General features: G+C 39.7%; 2 protein-coding genes across 2 annotated transcripts; one reads left to right on the top strand and one right to left on the bottom strand.

Annotated features, from left to right (window-relative positions):
* Nucleotides 1-4,790: 4,790 nt before the first annotated feature.
* On the top strand, nucleotides 4,791-7,374 carry LOC133444741 (SH2 domain-containing protein 7-like). Its single transcript, XM_061722622.1, has 6 exons — nucleotides 4,791-5,005; nucleotides 5,364-5,453; nucleotides 5,800-5,965; nucleotides 6,096-6,260; nucleotides 6,351-7,049; nucleotides 7,141-7,374. Exons 1-6 carry the CDS (start codon nucleotides 4,851-4,853, stop codon nucleotides 7,186-7,188), a joined length of 1,323 nt encoding a protein of 440 aa, XP_061578606.1. The 5' UTR covers nucleotides 4,791-4,850; the 3' UTR covers nucleotides 7,189-7,374.
* A 2,504-nt stretch (nucleotides 7,375-9,878) lies between these two features.
* On the bottom strand, nucleotides 9,879-16,825 carry cib2 (calcium and integrin binding family member 2). Its single transcript, XM_061722623.1, has 6 exons — nucleotides 16,560-16,825; nucleotides 15,221-15,255; nucleotides 13,032-13,143; nucleotides 11,606-11,753; nucleotides 11,317-11,512; nucleotides 9,879-10,608 (listed from the first exon to the last, which is right to left on the bottom strand). The coding sequence occupies exons 1-6, from the start codon at nucleotides 16,608-16,610 to the stop codon at nucleotides 10,587-10,589; spliced, it is 564 nt and encodes a 187-aa protein (XP_061578607.1). The 5' UTR covers nucleotides 16,611-16,825; the 3' UTR covers nucleotides 9,879-10,586.
* Nucleotides 16,826-17,779: the final 954 nt, after the last annotated feature.

The raw sequence follows: 17,779 nt of genomic DNA on the forward strand, positions 1-17,779 counted from the left end.
GGGACGCCCCCATTTCAGCATTGCAGGCGCCAAAAAAAAGGGACATCCCAAAACTTCTAAACTGCATAGAAATTTATTTATTTTATATGAAAAAATAAAAAATAAAATGCTTTGATTTAAAGTCTAAAGTGTTTTAATTGCATTGAACTTGCATGACTGTACAGACAGTAAACCATACTAGCAACTGAATTAGCCTATGCTCCTATTCTATGTATGTCCACATCAGCCCAGATGTTCTGTATGCAGGTAAATATAAATATAGCCTACAGCTGAAGGTCGGAAAATTAGAATATGGTGTAAAAGTTAATTTATTTCAATAATTCAACTTAAAAGGCAAAACTAATACATTACATAGTCTCATTACATGCAAAGCAAGATATGTTAAACCTTTATTTGTTATAATTTTTGATGATTGAATTGTTTATTGATTTCATAAAATATTCAAATTTTTTTAGATTTTTTATTTGGGGTTTTCATAAACTGTGATCAACATTATAAGGAAATAAAGGCTTGAAGTATCTCACTTTGAATGTAGTGGGAAATAATATATTTGTTTCAACTTTAGTTGAATTTACTACGAATGAAGTTTTGCAATATATTCAAATTTTCAGACCTTCACCTGTATATTATGATATAAATATATAAGTGCATAATATATGTCCGTATTGGTTCAATACGGAACGCAAATTTTAATTCCCAATTACGTAAAGATTCCGTATTTTAAGGGACGGTGGCAACCCTAGACCAGATATCAGTACCACTCAAGGTGACAAAACTTGCTTATAATTTAAAAAAAAATATCTATGTCTGTAGATGATATTTTGGTACGATAACCCTTCCCGAGTGGCAGTATTTCATCACGACACCCGAATAATGACATGTACGCTTGCAAAGTGCTACTGCATGACTAGACACTGGCATGTGCATTTCATCTAGCATATTATGTATATACTGTATATATATATATATATATAATGTGTATATATAAATATATATATATAGATTATGTATATATATATGGAGATGTTTATGGATATACATAGATTGATATATGTTTATCATTGTTTCTTCATATTATTAAAATATCTGAGTTTTACACAATCTGCTTCTGCTTCTTTATCATATAGTCGTGTTTGTACATGTATGTGTGTGTATGAAGCCTACCTATCATACTCATACCAGAATATTCTATTACCGTTAAGCCTACCGGGTGACCGGTCCAAGATGGAGGCCCCACGGCTCGTCAGCGCCAATCGTTAATATTATAGATCCATGGCGCCAATAGACAGCAGCGGTCGATGAGGCATCTATGTATACATGTCTATGTATATGTCTATGTATATACTGTATGTCTATGCTGAAACCAGCAAGTCTGCAACTAATGGAAGAAACTTGTATTTGTACCAAATGTGCTGGAAACAAGAGACATATTATGTCCTTTTGTTTTAAAGATGGGTAAACAATTTCCTGAGGTAAAAATAAAATATCAGTGACATATTATATACCACATGATATAATATTAAAGCACCCTTTTCAGCTCTGGTCGTATCGGCCAGTGCAGCGTGGTGGTTTCATCACAGCAAGTAGGTCCCTGGTCCGACTCCTGGGCCCAGCAGGAGTTTGCATGTTCTCCTTGTGCTTCCACGGGTTTTATCTGGTCACTCTGGCTTCTTTCCAGAGTTCGAAAACATGTATGTTGGGTTGATTGATTATTTTAAATTGCCCGTAGGTGTGAGCGTGCACAGTTGTTTGTCTACGTATGTGGCCCATGTAGTTTTAGGTGTTAGTGGAAGTTCCTCGATTGGCCACCGGTTCCAGTATTAAATATCCATATTAAAAGGCCCAACTTTGCATCATTAATAGATTTGTGGTGAATTTCTACAAAGCAATACAATTTATTTATGATATGGAGCATAGACATTTGATTGGCAGTGTTGGATAAACAAGGCGGTCATTCCTGATTTCATCCCCAAAACAACATCTGAAATTCCCTTATGTTTTTAGAAAATCCCTTTGAAGGTTTTCAACATTGAAAATTCACATAATTTTGCAACCCCCAATATAAGCATATGACAAAAATAAATAAATAAAAATTAAACCCTGGTCATATTCATTGTTCCTGCCTCAAAGCTGCCATTTTAATGACATCAATAAATTAATGAATAAATAAATAGCGATCTTTAAAGAATGTTGTTATTCTCTTTTTCTAGCATGTTGGCTATAATTTTTTCATTATTACAAATAACCAATACTTGTATATCAATGAATAAATTAAATTAAACTGAAAGTATGACTGTCTGGTTAAACAGTTACCATGCTTACTGGATAATTACAAACAGTCACAGGAACCTATAATTCATATCATCCTTCGCTCTGTCCCACACAATTATACGCCTGCACGTGTCATCCTATCCGACGTAGGTTACTAACAGCCTTTAAAATTCCAGTATCACTTTATTATAAAGGAAAGCAATTAAAAGAATTATGGAGATAGATAAAAGGCACCTGAGAAAAGTAATTTCCACCCTTTCTGCTCTTGTAAAAGAAAAAGTAAATCATATTGATCAAAATAGTTTTTTTTAACTAAATTTAATCATTTCGGATGATCTGATCGGCGATTTCATGCTTTAATAAAGCTTCAGATACATTTGCGATACAATGAAAACTCCCAAACTGTCTGCGATAACTGTGCTGACACACAGTTATTGTTTCAGTAAGATTCATCTTTATTCTTTTCCTAAAGGACGATTAAGTTGTTGATTTAACTATGCGGTTTGGAAAGTGTACACAGTGGTGTTATGACATTTTACAGCTGTCTATCAGCTTATGACCTTTTAAAGATCTACATCTTTGACAGATATGCCACCCATATCCTTTTTTCTTGTCTATATTTAGTCTTGTCTAGACTTTAGTCAATATCCTAATGCATACACACATGCATCTTTTCACACGTTTGTAGGTTGTTTACTTAAACATTCTGCCTTTTCTCCCAAAGATTTAAACGTTAGAATATCTTCTCTCTGCCTGACTCTTAATAAATAGAGACACATAAGTGAATGTAACAAGTCTGCTCCCAGTTTCCCTGGATAAATGAGGTATTTTTGCTTTCTGTAGCATTTTATGCTTTAAACTTTTAATATATTGTTGCATATTTGGTCGAAACGTGTTAGATAAAAGTTTAAATGAATTGAAATACAGCGGCGGTAACATTTGCACATTGCACTGAGAGGATTCAGTCGCTGAACTGGAGATAACATTTGACCTCAAACCTCACTCTCCCCCTCAAAACAGCGCACAATGACTCACAAAGACCTGTCTGCTATAAGAATAAAGAGTATGCTGGAATTTAAGGGTGTTTTGCAACACTAAGTCATACGTGGAACATAAAGTACAATTCCTGCCTTAGTGCTTTATTCGCCCCTACGCTATTGATTTCTATCATTAGAAATTAGACCTGGATTCAGTTGGAATTGATATGATGGGATGCTGTTCACACCAAGCACTATGTGTCGTGTGAGCGAAATTGGGGCACCCTAGGGGGGAGGGGGGCAGAAAATATGGTCTAAATAAACAGATTTTTGATTGTTGTATCTCCTACAGGTGGAATTCCTTACACTCTCCGTAGAGCTACAGACAGGGACAGTGATTCATGACAGAACCTTGGGGGGAATTAGTTAGCATCAGTGGGAAAGTAAGCAGATCTGTGCCACATTTTGTAAGCGGTATAACTCTTTCCTCTTCTTCCTCCCATTGGGGGTCTCTCCCATCAGTTCCACACTGAACTTATTGTAAACTTGAACTCAGAAAACACAGACGATGAACTGCTGACGCAATTTATCCCATGTCAGGCACTTGGTGGGTACGACACATTGCCTTGCAAACCAATGCACGCGTGTGCACGTAAACCACGGTTTCTGTACAGTGTTTTCCGTTTCTCTTCAGGAAGCTCTTGCTTTGTTCAACAGCCTTCAGCTGTCGTTTTGGTTTATGCAAATGAGCCGTAGGACGTCTGCTGTGTCTCTGCTTTCCAAGCCGGCGGAAAAATGTATGTAATGTAAATGTCATCTGTCTATATCTTCCATGTTCAGTCATGCTTGAAACACTTTCATTTGGAGACTACAGAGGGTTCAGAAGTCACGATTAAGAGGGTTTTAACACTTGCTGAAATGACACCAGGTTCAAATCGAACACTAGCAATCTCGAGAGAAGGTCTGTACTCTCTCTGCTGACAAATACTTTACACGAACTGGACCCAAGCCTTGCGAAACTGTTTCTTTTTTAACTCTTTTTTAATTTTTCTTTAGGGGCTGAAAGACACTGCTGTATGCTGTACAGACAACAGAAAGCCAGGTCTGACAATATCTGCTTTTCACACTCGAGACCAAAGGAAACAAAACCGTCCTGCTTCAGGACCCGTCTGAATATCTGTCTCAAGGTAAGAACTGCATCCACATTACCTGTAAGTCACTGTTTTAATGGCTAACTTATGAATGCAAAACTATCCCCCCCTCATATCAGTGAGACCAGACATCAGCAGAGATCATTACAAATAAAAAGCTCATTTGAGCTCGATGTGACTTTGGACATTCTGGATCGTTAATGGTTCTTTGTAGATCACTGGAATCCAGCATTTTAATATCATGAAACACCACAAAGTGTGGAGTTATTTCCTGCAGCAGCAGCTTTCCACGTCCACGCGAACACAGAAGTCCTTTCAGGCTGTGGTTGACGCCTCCTGGAAAATAAGCAAATAAGACTGTTAGAGTGCTGACTCCATGCACACACTGGGCGACGAATGCTGCTCGTCTGAGCTGGATGTTTGTGTTGTTTTTGATCAGGATCGGACGAGGATGGAGCAAAGAGAGGCCGTGGGGGATCCTGCTGCCGAGGTGACTGACGGGAGGCTCAGGGAGTTAGCGTCCAAGTGGTTCCTAGACACCCAAGTACCACTTATTGTCAGCAACGGCCTCCTCCCCTCCTGGTTCCTGGGCTTCATCACCAGAAAGTAAATATTCTCTGAGGAAACCATTGAAATGTGTGCTTTTGTGAAATCCTCTACTTTAAATTGCTATGATATGCTACTTGTATATAGAATTTCTATTTGTATCTACTTTTCATAGTGTAAAAAAAATAAAGGGCAATGACGTCTTTAGAGGTCTTTTCCCTGATGGAAAGTCCACTTTGCAGCACACTCGCTCTCGGCTGCCATCTTTTCCTCTCGCAGACAAAAACACACACATTTATAGTACGAGTGACATTATTTTGTGTTTTCAAACGGCAGGATTATGGGAAAACTAGTGTTTTTTTTCCTCAATACCTCATAAAAAGTTTGGGTTTTAAAGCCTTTCTTGCTCCGTCTACAGGGTCGCTGAGGACATACTCAGAGAAAAGGACTTGGGCTGCTTCTTGATACGTCTCAGTGATAAGGCCATTGGATATATACTATCCTACAAGTGAGTACCGCTTTAACCTCAGCAAGTTGTCGGTTTAAAGTATATAAAGGATTATAAATAAATAAAAGCATGTATAGGAATAATGGTGTATGATATTCAGGTACTGCTATTTCATTTCAGCAAAATTGAATGTGTAAGTATTAAAAAGGCTGTAAATATGCCTTTAGAGGATATTCAGCCTCCAAAATCCATAAAATGGATGTTTAGGTGATCACTTAGATATTTACTGGGAAGTTTTAATTATTTTAAGAAAGTCCATATGATTTTTCAAGGGAATGTTTCCACAAAAGTCCTGTTCCAATGAATGTTTTGTTTTCAGCATCTCAACGTTGTTCTCTCGTTGCAGAGGCAGAGATCGGTGCCGACATTTCGTGATCAGCCAGAGTGAGACAGGACAGTTTGTGGTGTGTGGCGACACCGAGGGACACAACACTGTGCCTGAACTAATTGAACACTACAAGATGAGCCCCATCCAGCCGTTTGACGAGTACTTGACTTCCTCGTGCTTTGAAGTAGGAACCGTTTTTTTATGCAGGTCAATGGCCTAACTGGCTATTTCAGGGCCATCAATGGCCCGGCACCAGTTTCTGCTTTTTATTGGGGATTGTTGCATTTGCATAACCCTCATTTTTGTTTTTTCAGGCTCTCACTGAAGACCTGTACGACATGATACAGGTCATCCCGAGGGAAAACCCCTTTCCTGCGCTCAGAGCTACAAACAACGGGCAGAAACGGCCGGTGAACTCAGCAGTGTCGGCCACAGAGCAGCAACCCAAATGGCCAGCAAAGACCAATAAAACTCAAGAAGTGAGTTGAATGAATGCAGCACTAAAATGTTACTGTTTTCAAATCTCCACGCAGAGTCCTAAAAACAAATTGCCTTGTTTTGTAATATAGGAAGTACCGCCTTTGCCCCGGAGGAGCAGGCCCCTCGACAACAGCACCTCCAATGACCACGACAGGATCCTGTACGCTCAGCTCAGGAAGCAGACGGCCAGGGACGCACCTCGAGCCCAACACACCTCACAGGACAACCTGCCAGGAGCACACCTAGGAAAGGCAGAGAGGTCAAATCCCAAGGATCAGAGCGGTGGCAGATATAGTCCTCCATCGCTTTACTCTGAACTCGGCCTGCGGGACAGCAAGAGCAAGTCTCTGCCGCTGCTGGACGGCAGCTCCGATGGGGAGCAGTCTTACAGACTGAGTGCACCTCCAGACACCCCGCCCAGACTTTCCCCCAAGCCGGTCAGACAGGCTGACAGCTGTGGCCCGCAGTCGGAGAGGACAGACGTGAGCAGCAGAGCAAACAGCAGCTACAGCATGGACTGCATGAGCGACAGCGGTATTTACCACCTCGCCGGCAGGCCCGGGACCTGCACCCCAGCAGCCGCTGACAACAGATCCTTACCCTCAGAGCAGCATTGTGATCCTCTGTATGCCGAGGTCGCCAGCGAAGCTTCCAAGGTCGCTCACGACAGCACGTATGAGCTACTTCCTGGCCACAAGGAGACGGCCAAGCCCAAACCCCGCAGCAGCGCATATGAGCCCGTGGAGGACTTCAGATCCAAACAGAACAGCTCATCCTGGGGAATGAAGGTCAGTATGACGCTTTCACTTCACTACTTTGTTCTCTTTGTTCTAACTAATGTCCTGTTTTTAATCTGAGAACAACATTTACCTCCAACAGAATGACAAATGGAGATGGCTCTTCCCAGACGTCAAGAAGAAGTGGTGAAGAAGCTCCCTCACCAACTAACCTACAAATGTTTACTTCTTGTTCCTTATTTAACACTACTGTGCTACTTTTTATTATACAATCTGTGAAAACATCTGCTGTGTTTTGTTTTGCTTTTTAATATATTTATTTAAAAGTAGTAACCCTAAACTATATTTCCATGTGAGCTTATGTTTTAAATATATTACATTTGATTGAACCATTTTACACACATTACAATAAAATCTGTATTTGCAAATGATTATTTTCTGAATGATTATTACAGCGACGTGGATGCCACTGGTCCTCCGGATGAGGGTTAAAAAAGAAACATCCATTCCCGAAGGGAGAAAACCTTTTTAAATCTGCTTTTTAATCTGAAGAGACGACTCATACAGTACAATTTGCTGTAAGGATATCTACTTCAAAACATTTCAAAAGGAAGAAAGTTTCCCCCTCTGCATAAGTGGCCAGTCTAAGTACAAAAAGACGGGTTGTAGCTGATGTACGTCATTTCTCTAAGGGGACTGAACTGAAATAAATTGGCCATGGTGAGGTGGGGTCCACGTACTAATAAATAGTAGCAGGAACAGATTTTAACTGATAAAAAAACACAGAAAAGAAAATAGAAAAAGAAGTTTTAAAAACGGATTTTATTCCACTACAAAGGGAAAAGATGAAAGAACTGGATTATTCATAATTTAACTTTTCTCATGAGAAAATGTACTTGTAAAAACAAAAGTGGAGGCGTGACAGCAGCGTCTCTGTGTGTAGATCTGAAATGCAAATATCTACCGACTCAAGAGACATAAAAGGAGAATTATTGCTTTTCCTGAAACTCCTGCTGTGTACGGCGCACTCTTATTGTCGTATGTTTACTCGTGGTTTTCCATCAGAAAACCGGAGGAACATTCCTGTAATGCATGACGGGACGCTGACAGATGCAGAGAAAGACAGTGGAGTCACACAGGATTCACTAAAAATCTTGCACCTGATCTTCAGAAAGGTTGTTTTTGCCATCAGAGCAACACTTCCCACACAGAAAACCTGGTTTGCATACTGATTTCAAACAACTGTATGTGGCAGCAATGGGGAAATGAGTCAAAGGCACTGAAATGACATTTATTATCTTTTACCATCTGCTTCTGTATTATATCCTTGTTATAGTTTTAGTGGGTCCTGTAAACTATCATGAGGCTTGAAGCCCTTTCTGTGTGTATGAATGCTGCCTTAGTGTTACCCTGAAGCAGTTAAAGGGAAGTATGCCAGCACGGCCGTCTGAAATCAGGAAGTAAAGTGTTTCCTCTGTGAATCTTGTAAGGCCAGAACAACGACAAACGTTAAAAATGTCAGTCGTACCGTTTAAGATCAATAACTGTGTGACATTTCTGGCCCCTGATCCATATGATAAAATGTCACTGGAAAACAAACGGCATGAGCTCACAAACACATGAAACACTCACTTCTGCCTGATTGTGCAACGGGGGCTCAGCAGTGGGCATATCTGAGTAACTATATGATGAAATACTGAATTAGGAAAGAAAAAGATGACAGTAGTCGTAGCACACCCTCAAATATTCGTTCAAGTTTTCTCTTCTTAAAGAAAACTTTAGTTTTAAGCATTTACAAACAAGTTCATGAATATATAATTCAAGTGTGTTGAGAACAAAGATTTTGTCATCTTTTTAAATACATTTTAATACAGAATACATGTTTTGATAGGAATATGAAATACTTACCAGTGTTAATATTATGGCATCTTTGACCTGAATCAATGGTTATTAATGCCAAAGCCAGTGGGATTCAAGCCCAGTAACAGATATATTTATTATGAATAATTTTGTGCTGTAGGACAAACTAAGCAGCCAAATCTTCCCTGGCGGTTCTTATTCGTTGTCGCTAAAAGCCCCGCTGTTTTCATGCTCCGAGTGTCATCTGAAATCAGATCAATTCTCATAAAGTGAAACCAGTGTGAGTTTTCAGGCGCTGCTCGGCCCCTCTCAACCCCCCGAAACAGTTACTCACAGCCCTGGTTGGTTTTACAGCCCCTGTATCACATTATACCAGAAGCTTCTGCTCTGGATTTCCAATTAACAGATGTTCCCAGTGAGGCTGGAAATTAATGAGGCCACACAATCAGCACTTGGCTGCCCTGAATATTTTGTTACTGCTGTCATAAAAAGGAAGTTCACATGATTTACGAGCAGCTCTAACGAATGCAGACGGCTTAACTGACTCAGACAAATGTACCTTCTTCAGTTCAAATAGGACACACTCTGCGTTTTTCATTGTAGGAAGGGTGTACAATATAAGTCAACCTTTGCAATCAGCAGTGCAGCTCAGTGTTTCCCCTGATGTTTAGCAGATTCATATCTTCATCATCATAAATGCACAGTGAGCATAATAATCAATATACAGTATGCAGATACACGTCTGAAGCTACAGCTCAGAAACCAATATGTTAATCATCAGCCACCGTGCCCGAGGCGGTTTCCTCCAGCTTTCTGCTGAGGCTTTTCATGCTAGTCAAGCCCGGGACTGCTCATCGTTGACGATAATTACATTCAGCATGTGTGTTGGGCAACACAGAGACACAGTCACAGCCTGATCTGAAGATGTTAGATCGGCTGGGAGGGTCTAAATCCGGTCACACAAAGTAAATAAACCAGAACACACAGAATAAAAACAAAAAAAGTTTATTCCAAGGAAGACAAATATTTATAATTTCAAGTGAAATATTATAAAATACGTATCCAAAAGATGGCTGTGATGGCTGAGGTTGAAGATGAAGGCTGCCAAAATGACAGAGCCCTTTTTTTATCCTTTTTTTTCCTGGAGAACAGTAAGATGTGATTGTCGTCATGTCCCAGTTACATGAACAAAAAAAAAAAAAACACAACTTAAACTCTTAAACTGTACTGTCATTGCATAGGTCGCAGAGAACACACACACACACACACACACACACACACCTTAGAGCCAGTGCTGTGCAATCCTTTACGTCAACATTTATCCATAATATTAATACTGATTATCTTGTGTCATTGTGGTAAAACATGTAGGAAGATGTACAATATTCTGCAGGTAGATGTGTATTGTTTTTGCAGTCTTGAAATGTGCAAGAGATGCAAATCTGGCTTATTTCACATCTGTTTCATTCTAGATAGTTAAAACCTAAAAGTCAAGCCCTTACATATTTAGCAAAAGAAAAATACCCTACATAAAACTCAGGGTATTGGGAATTCAACTATGTTTCTTCTTAACTTCAGCAGGCATCGTTGAGGTAAGAGCATTTTGAGGAGCTGGACAGAAGTGCTGGCTGGCTTTTATCTGAGCGAGAGGCCAGAGGTGTGCAGAGGCCGGGCGTCATCACAGTCTTCCCACTGCTCACCTCCAAAACTTCACTTCATCCAGTCCTCTCAGATACGGATATGGAAAGTACTAGAAGAACGAAAGAGATGATACAAGTGATCAGCACTGATGCAAATAACAAATAACACACACAGGCATCAGAAAAGTCTTCATGTCCTTTAGTTTTCATTCATACGGGAACCTCTCTAATCTCTAACAGAGTTGTGAAAAGTATTATCGCCTTTCGGCTCTTAACATTCGTAACTCATGTGGTTGATTTGTGACTTGTGTACTTGGTAGTTCAAACTTGACAAGGATGACATAGTACTACAGAGGCCACAGGACACAGGAGTGTACTTGTGTACTCGATGGCATCACAGCTAAACTAGCAGGCTAGTGAGTAAAAAGAAATTATAAATTAACATTTTTATCCCCAACCAAGCTTTAAATGTGTTAATTTCTACACCAGGGGGCATGTTCGATAGTTTACACAGTTGACACGGAAACCAGATGCTACAGATGTGGTCATCACTTCACGCTGTGTGATGATGCAACACGCGTGTGTTGATAAATGTAACGTTGTAGTGGAAAGGTTTAGGCTTTCAAGAAGAAAGTGCTCAGGTTTTAGAAGGCTGCATCTATTGGAGCCTGAATTGGTGAAAAGAAAGAGCATATGGTGTTTTGAGAAATACGGTGTTGTAGCCCGGCTGTTTTTCCAAGTAGAACAATTTGCACAACACTATTGCAAAAGCACAATTTTGAGACAATCATTTAAAAACAAAATAAAAACTTAAATACCTTAAAAAATCTGGAGCCCTAGTTATCATATTTTCAAAGTCCGAATATGAAAGTTTGTGGTCTCCGTCCAAATCCGCCTCCTCGATGGTTTTCTCACACACCAGCTCCACCTCCTCAGGGGTCAGCTCCTCCTTCGTCAGCCGGTTCAGGGTCTTCTCAAGGTCCTCTTTGCACAGGTAATTATCCACATTAAAATCTGAGAAAAACAGAAATTAGAGTATAGCACTGCTGAACTTGACTTCACTTCGGCTTTGGAAGCATGAAACATTGTGAAGGACATCTTTTTTACCGTATATCTTAAAGGCATATATGGCCTTGAGTTCCCTCGGGGCCGTCTCACTGAGGACTGAGAACATGTCCACGAATTCATTGAAGCTGAGGTTCCCCATCCCGTCCTCTGAGAAAGACTCCACAATCCTGTTGCGAAATGGGTTTTCCTGTACATAAAACAAATCAGAAATATACAATTGCAAATATTAAAGAGAACATGAACACTTGGTTCAACATGCTGCAGGTTAACATCTGAGCTGCGGAGGTACGACCTCTTTATCATCGGGGTTCAGCTAAAAAACGTTCACTATTAGTCTCTGCTCTAATGGTAACATCAATATTTTCTCCTCTATTGATCAATTATACGCTACTGTCTGGGGTTTTATCTCTTAACTAGCTGGTTTGATAGTATTTTAGATAAATTAATATGTGAAGTTGCCATCAAAAGATAATTTCAGTAATTTTGCAGCCTATGTTCTTGTGTCTGTCAAGGCCACGTGACCATGTTTGCAGACAGACTGGGACTTGGCGGATGCACACAAGAAACATTAATCAGTCTTAGCAGGCGCATATTAGGCACTAACCACAAAAAAGCAACATGGGATTATGCGTCTCTGATTTTGAGTCACAGCGCATTAAGAACCCAGGAGAGCAGCATTAATGCAGCCTGAGGCAGAAACTCACCGTGCACTATTTGCTAGCTTTAATGCAGAAGAAGAAAAGCCACTACATGTTCTCACAGATTAAGAATTTAATAAGAAGCACTTCTCCTAAATGCCTCACATGCAAGCTTAACACCCACCGAGGTAGGCAAGCGTCTCCAGGATTTACTGGTGGGACGTCTGTGGAGCCCGTCTCCATCACATCACCTCCACACCGTCCATTATTCTCCAGTGAGATAGGGCTATATTTATGGACATGATGTTGTAAAGGACTTTAGTTGAATTTGTGCCAGCCATGCCTCACACGTCCTGCTTTTAGTGGTCTCTTTTATGAGAGAGGGTCAATAACACAAACAGAAAAAATCCACATTATGAGGGTTTTTTTCCCCGCCATTTCCTTTATGAAAAATGATTAAACTTGTGAAAAGGTGTTCTTTTCAAATGATAGTTGCTCAGAAATAAATCAGTTCAGAGCAGCGGAGCGTTTTATGGCACTTTAAGGATTTCTCAGAATGTAGAGTCATCCAGTCAGAGCAGCGATGATGATGGTAAAAAAAATCAATGTTGTCCTCTGCATAGGGAAGGTTTATTGATTAGATGATTAGATGTTGGTCGACATGAGCAGTGGGTGTCATGTTTGTGTCCTTCTAGCACAGTTTAAAAAAATAAATAAATACACACACAATAACACTATGATACACAGACAGGAAACAAAAACCGCCTGAAAGAGGCTGAACAGTTTTAGAATATATGAAACATGACTAATATATGAATCATTATTACCTTTAATTCTGGCATGTTGACTATTAAGGCTAACGGCACCTTACAATCAGGTTCATTGGTGTAGTCCATTGGTACGAGATGTGGAGCCAGCTCATGGTATCTCCCATGCAACCTGCAACAGAAAACATATAGACTGTTTTGAACAGTCAAAAAAGTGGTGGCCCAACGCTGCACTCTTAAGTAATATACTATGAGGTAAAGGTGAATAACTGTATACAGCCATTACGGCATATGATGGAGCTGTAGAAAGGATGCAGGCTCTTTAATGTTATTTATCAAAGAGATCACTGTGAGAATATCTGCAGAGTTAGTAGCATCCGTTACATTTGTTGGGAATGTATTTTAGCCTTTGCATGAGGTACAGAGAACTAAAACCTAGATAGAAAGGTCTGAACGTCAGTTGGAGTTTGTGACCTCGCTCACACGCTTATGTATATTAATACCTAATTACTTGAAGTAGTTACCTTATCTTGACAACAGCTTCGAAGAAGAGACAACCAAGATTGATTAACAATCATGATCTTTCTCTAATCCTTTAAGAACGAAACAAACACAGAGCCAAGAAACTGGTCTTAAAGAGCAAATCCAACGGTTGACCTCTTGCATCTGTAAATGGTCATGGATGCACTGCTGATAACATTAACGTTACATCACTCTCAAAGCCAGTCGCATCCTCCACCATCTATGACCTTTGACTAACCCCATGAGGACAAATTCCCCTCCACATTTATTTACACTGAATAGCTCAGTAACCTTTGGTTCTATTGTCAAAACTACTGCACATATGAAGTAAAAAAAAACTACACTTTGGTCCAATATTTGTGTTGGATATCTGGGCCTATATTGTATAAGGAGCTTGACTGGGTGTCGGATAATGAGACGGATCCATGAGGCTGATCTATTCTCTTAAAGTCTACGTGTGCAATGCACTCTAGGTAATGCAGCTGTGTCGCGCGCAAGCAAAGAGCAAATAGAAAGTATGTGAACCCTTGGAATTAACTGTTTTTATATATGAATTCCATTTCAAATGTTTAAGGAGTATAATCAATAAAGATGCAAATGTGTAATAATTCTCAAGCAGATTGTGATTGTCTATTATTGTGACTTAGAAGAAGATTATAACTAATATAAGCAATTAAATGAGATCATTCTGAGGGGTCCGTGTGGTATCAGCTGATGTATCGATACCAGAATAGTGACTAAAAAAGTGGGTCCGGTGCATCAATGCTGACAGCTAATGGATAACAATGACTCCATTCAGAAATGTGTGTTTTGCACAAATCGTATGGAGCCACTTTGCAACATTCTTATAGTCCCTGCATTTAATTGCCTTAAGTAGCTCTTTATCTTGCACCTTCTATAACAGCTGAAAGTGGATACTGAAACACAAGCATCTCTGGACAGTCCCATTAAAAAGAAATGCAAGTCATTTCTGCACGTCGGCAGGCGGCTCAGTGACGGCGAGGGGGAGATGATGCTACCCACTGAGTCACGAGGGCCGTATGCAATCACCGGATGGATTCATATTCATTTTTCAAAGGATGTCAAAAGAGATAGAAATATGACGCTTCGTTGGGTGGTGCTGAAAATGAGGCTGCAGTCAACATGAGAAGCTGCCATACAACAGGACCTTGTAGGTTTTTACTGACAAGCCACAAACGTTTACTTGAGCCACATGACAGCAATATCTGAGAATACTGATTTAACTCACGCATGCTTTTGTCTGCATATGTACTGTCTTGCTGGGGGGATCTGTTCAATCATTTAAGTCCATACAAAGAATTCAGCATTTACTACAGTGAAGAATGTGTTCCATCAAAGGTCCACACTCATTTTGCTTTGCATTTTCAGATGAATTTGCATGTGGTATTTGTTTATGACATGAGACCCATTGTATTGTTGCTTACTGAGAGAAACATTTCCAAGTTTTAAAATATAACCCAACTGCTAGAAGTCATGACTGTGGGTTTAAGTAAAATAATCTGGCATATTAGGTGAATGGAGCCCGCTGCATGTAAAGTTGATAATATGCATGATGTGAAATGGAAGTGCATTTGCACAGCTTATTTCAGCTGCATATGAACTCACATCCTGGTTCTCTATTACCATCTTACTGTCAAAGCAGGGGGTGAAATGTTTCATTCATTACTGAGTGGTCAGATGATCAAAAGATGTAGCAAAAGACTTACCGCAGAATTTCTTTGCGGGTGAAGAAAGTACAGTCCTGCAACGAGAGAAAGCAGCATGTCGAAACACAAATGTCACAAATGCATCAGAGTGACAAAGGTCGTGACAAGGTGTTGGAACTATAACGATAATATAAAATAAACGCTTTCATCAACACACCTGTGAGTCATGTTAAATACAATTACAGGTCCTCTCTGAACGACTATAAAAAGCTAGTCGAGGTGTCTTGTTCCTTTTAAACGAAGAAGTGTGTGAGTACACGCAAGCAACATGATCTGCTGTTGTCTGACATGCATGTGTTGGCAAACGTTTCATCCAGCACCCGCTGCAGGAGACACCTCAGCTTACGTTTTTCTTTTGTGTCCAGCTGTCTGAGCTGTGCTTCTGGGTGTTAGAAGCAGCTGTGGATCTCTAAAGCCAGAGCACAATTTATGCTCTCCTTGTCCACCATTAACAGCGCATGGCCTCTAGAGATGAAACATTTGAAGCAAAATCTGATGAGCCATCAAAGCTTTCTTCTCAAGACAATGATGCAAATAATGCTGAAAGAAAAGGGAGTACACTGGTGTTTGTGAATGCAAACCCTTGAAGCTCATGAGGCAGTAGCCTTGAAGAGAACATGGAAGCAAACAGAAAATAACTTCACTTAAAGAGGGTTTTTTTAAGAGCAGCTGCGGTAACCAGAGAAGCTTTTGAGAACTAAACTGAATCCTGAGAGTAGAGTTTCACAGCATATCGCTGGCTTAGCATCAATAATTAAATCCACACCTATTCTCTGATAAACCTGTGCACAGTAAGACGTGTATCTTCACAGGAATATCTGGACTGTCTGTCAAAGGCAACAAAAGGAGAGACCTTTCCTCACAGTGACTCAATGTATACCATAAGTTTGTGATGGAAGCACAGCCCTGTCAGATCCCCACCAAAATAAAAGACTCAGTATTTCCTTCTGCCATATGACTCTTTAATTCAGGTCTTCAGGAGTTACTGTTCTGCATGTTTTAGATATTTGTTTGCTCCAACACACCTGATTCAAATCTCATCAAGGTCGTCACAACCTGTCAAAGACCCATTACTTTGTCCGGATGTGTTGGAGCAGGTAACATGTAAAACTGAAAACGTGGACTGCAGAACAAATAAGGCTGTTGTCTAGATTATTGAATTGTTTAATAGAGAGCAGATGAGTGAAACATGCTTTTTCTCCCATTTCTTGTTTTTTCTTAATATTATTGAATTAACCTAAGATCTGTAGATCCGAATGAATAATAGTGAGACATTTTCTGTTTGATCGTTTGGGTTTATCTTCCCGTCCTCCTCCGGAGATGATGCACTTCAGCTTACCTGGTAGGCATCAAGCTGCTCATCAGTGAAGATTGTTTGCTTATTTCCCATGTCTATCAAGTTATTTGCTGCTCGTACACATTCACAGCAATGAACGTCCGAAGCCTTTTCTCATTGAAAGGCATTGATGGGGTCCGCAGAGTCCGAGTCTCCGACCAGAATAAGTTAAAAAAAGAAGAAAAAAAAGACAACCTTTATAAAAGAATGTCACTGATGTCCGTCCAGGAAATGATCATCGTGACTTGGGAAAAATGATTTGAAAAAGGAGGAGAGTATTCAAATAAACCGCTAGAATCCCTGCACCGTGGCGGCTCTGGAGCCGTGGATGTTTTTCTGTGGACCCCCAGGGGCAGAGCCTGGATCTGCAGCTCCGTGGAGCCCGAATTATGGTTCTGCGTTAAATCGACGCAGACCCTACGCCGTAGGATACGGTACCATACGCCGTAGGTTCTGCGTTTATGTAACGCGGAACCATAAATCAACCTTAAGGAGTCAGCTGGCGTGTCCACGGATCCACGGGAACCAATGACACGGCAGTAAAAGAAAGAAATATATGTGACCTGAAATCAGCGGGTAAGAATGATGATGTAACTGGTATCTGGGCCCCTTGGATAACAACTTTCATTCACCTTTAATCAGCAAAGTAATAAGTATGTCTCATTTATATATATATATATATATATATATATATATATATATATATATATATATATATATATATATATATATATATATATATATATATATATATATATATATATATACCTGTGTATATATATATATATATATATATATATATATATATATATATATATATATATATATATATATATACCTGTGTGTATATATATATATATATATATATATATATATATATATATATATTAAGTGTAAATACAGTGTACAGTGTAAATATAGACTATGTAGTTCTAGCGCGTACTTGGTGGACCACTGGCCCAATGGGGACCAGATTGGAGTCATCCCTCTATGTACATAAGGATAAAGGATAAGGATAAAGTGTGAGCAAGTGTGAGCAATTCACATGAAGTCAACGTGGAGCCCATTTTTCAGCTCATTTATACCCCAGATGGGCCCCATAAGCAAATGTTCACTCCACTTTTACATTTGAAAACCAACCCATTTGCATGTGTTGTTTCAGTGGTTCAGTTTTTCTACTTTTTTTTCTGTGCTGCATATGGGAAAGTAAGAAATTGCAACAT

Source organism: Cololabis saira, chromosome 5 (assembly GCF_033807715.1).
Source record: "Cololabis saira isolate AMF1-May2022 chromosome 5, fColSai1.1, whole genome shotgun sequence".
Classification (NCBI taxonomy): Eukaryota; Metazoa; Chordata; class Actinopteri; order Beloniformes; family Belonidae; genus Cololabis; species Cololabis saira.

Bases quoted from the DNA above. Each gene is read 5' to 3' on its own strand.
- LOC133444741 (XM_061722622.1), top strand. From the start codon at position 4,851: ATGGAGCAAAGAGAGGCCGTGGGGGATCCTGCTGCCGAGGTGACTGAC. The intron at 5,006-5,363 runs GTAAATATTCTC...CTCCGTCTACAG, and splicing joins CTGGGCTTCATCACCAGAAA to GGTCGCTGAGGACATACTCA. The intron at 6,261-6,350 runs GTGAGTTGAATG...TTTGTAATATAG, and splicing joins AGACCAATAAAACTCAAGAA to GAAGTACCGCCTTTGCCCCG.
- cib2 (XM_061722623.1), bottom strand. From the start codon at position 16,610: ATGGGAAATAAGCAAACAATCTTCACTGATGAGCAGCTTGATGCCTAC. The intron at 13,144-15,220 runs GTAAGTCTTTTG...TTTCTGTTGCAG, and splicing joins ACCCGCAAAGAAATTCTGCG to GTTGCATGGGAGATACCATG. The intron at 11,513-11,605 runs GTAAAAAAGATG...TGTTTTTCTCAG, and splicing joins ATATGCCTTTAAGATATACG to ATTTTAATGTGGATAATTAC.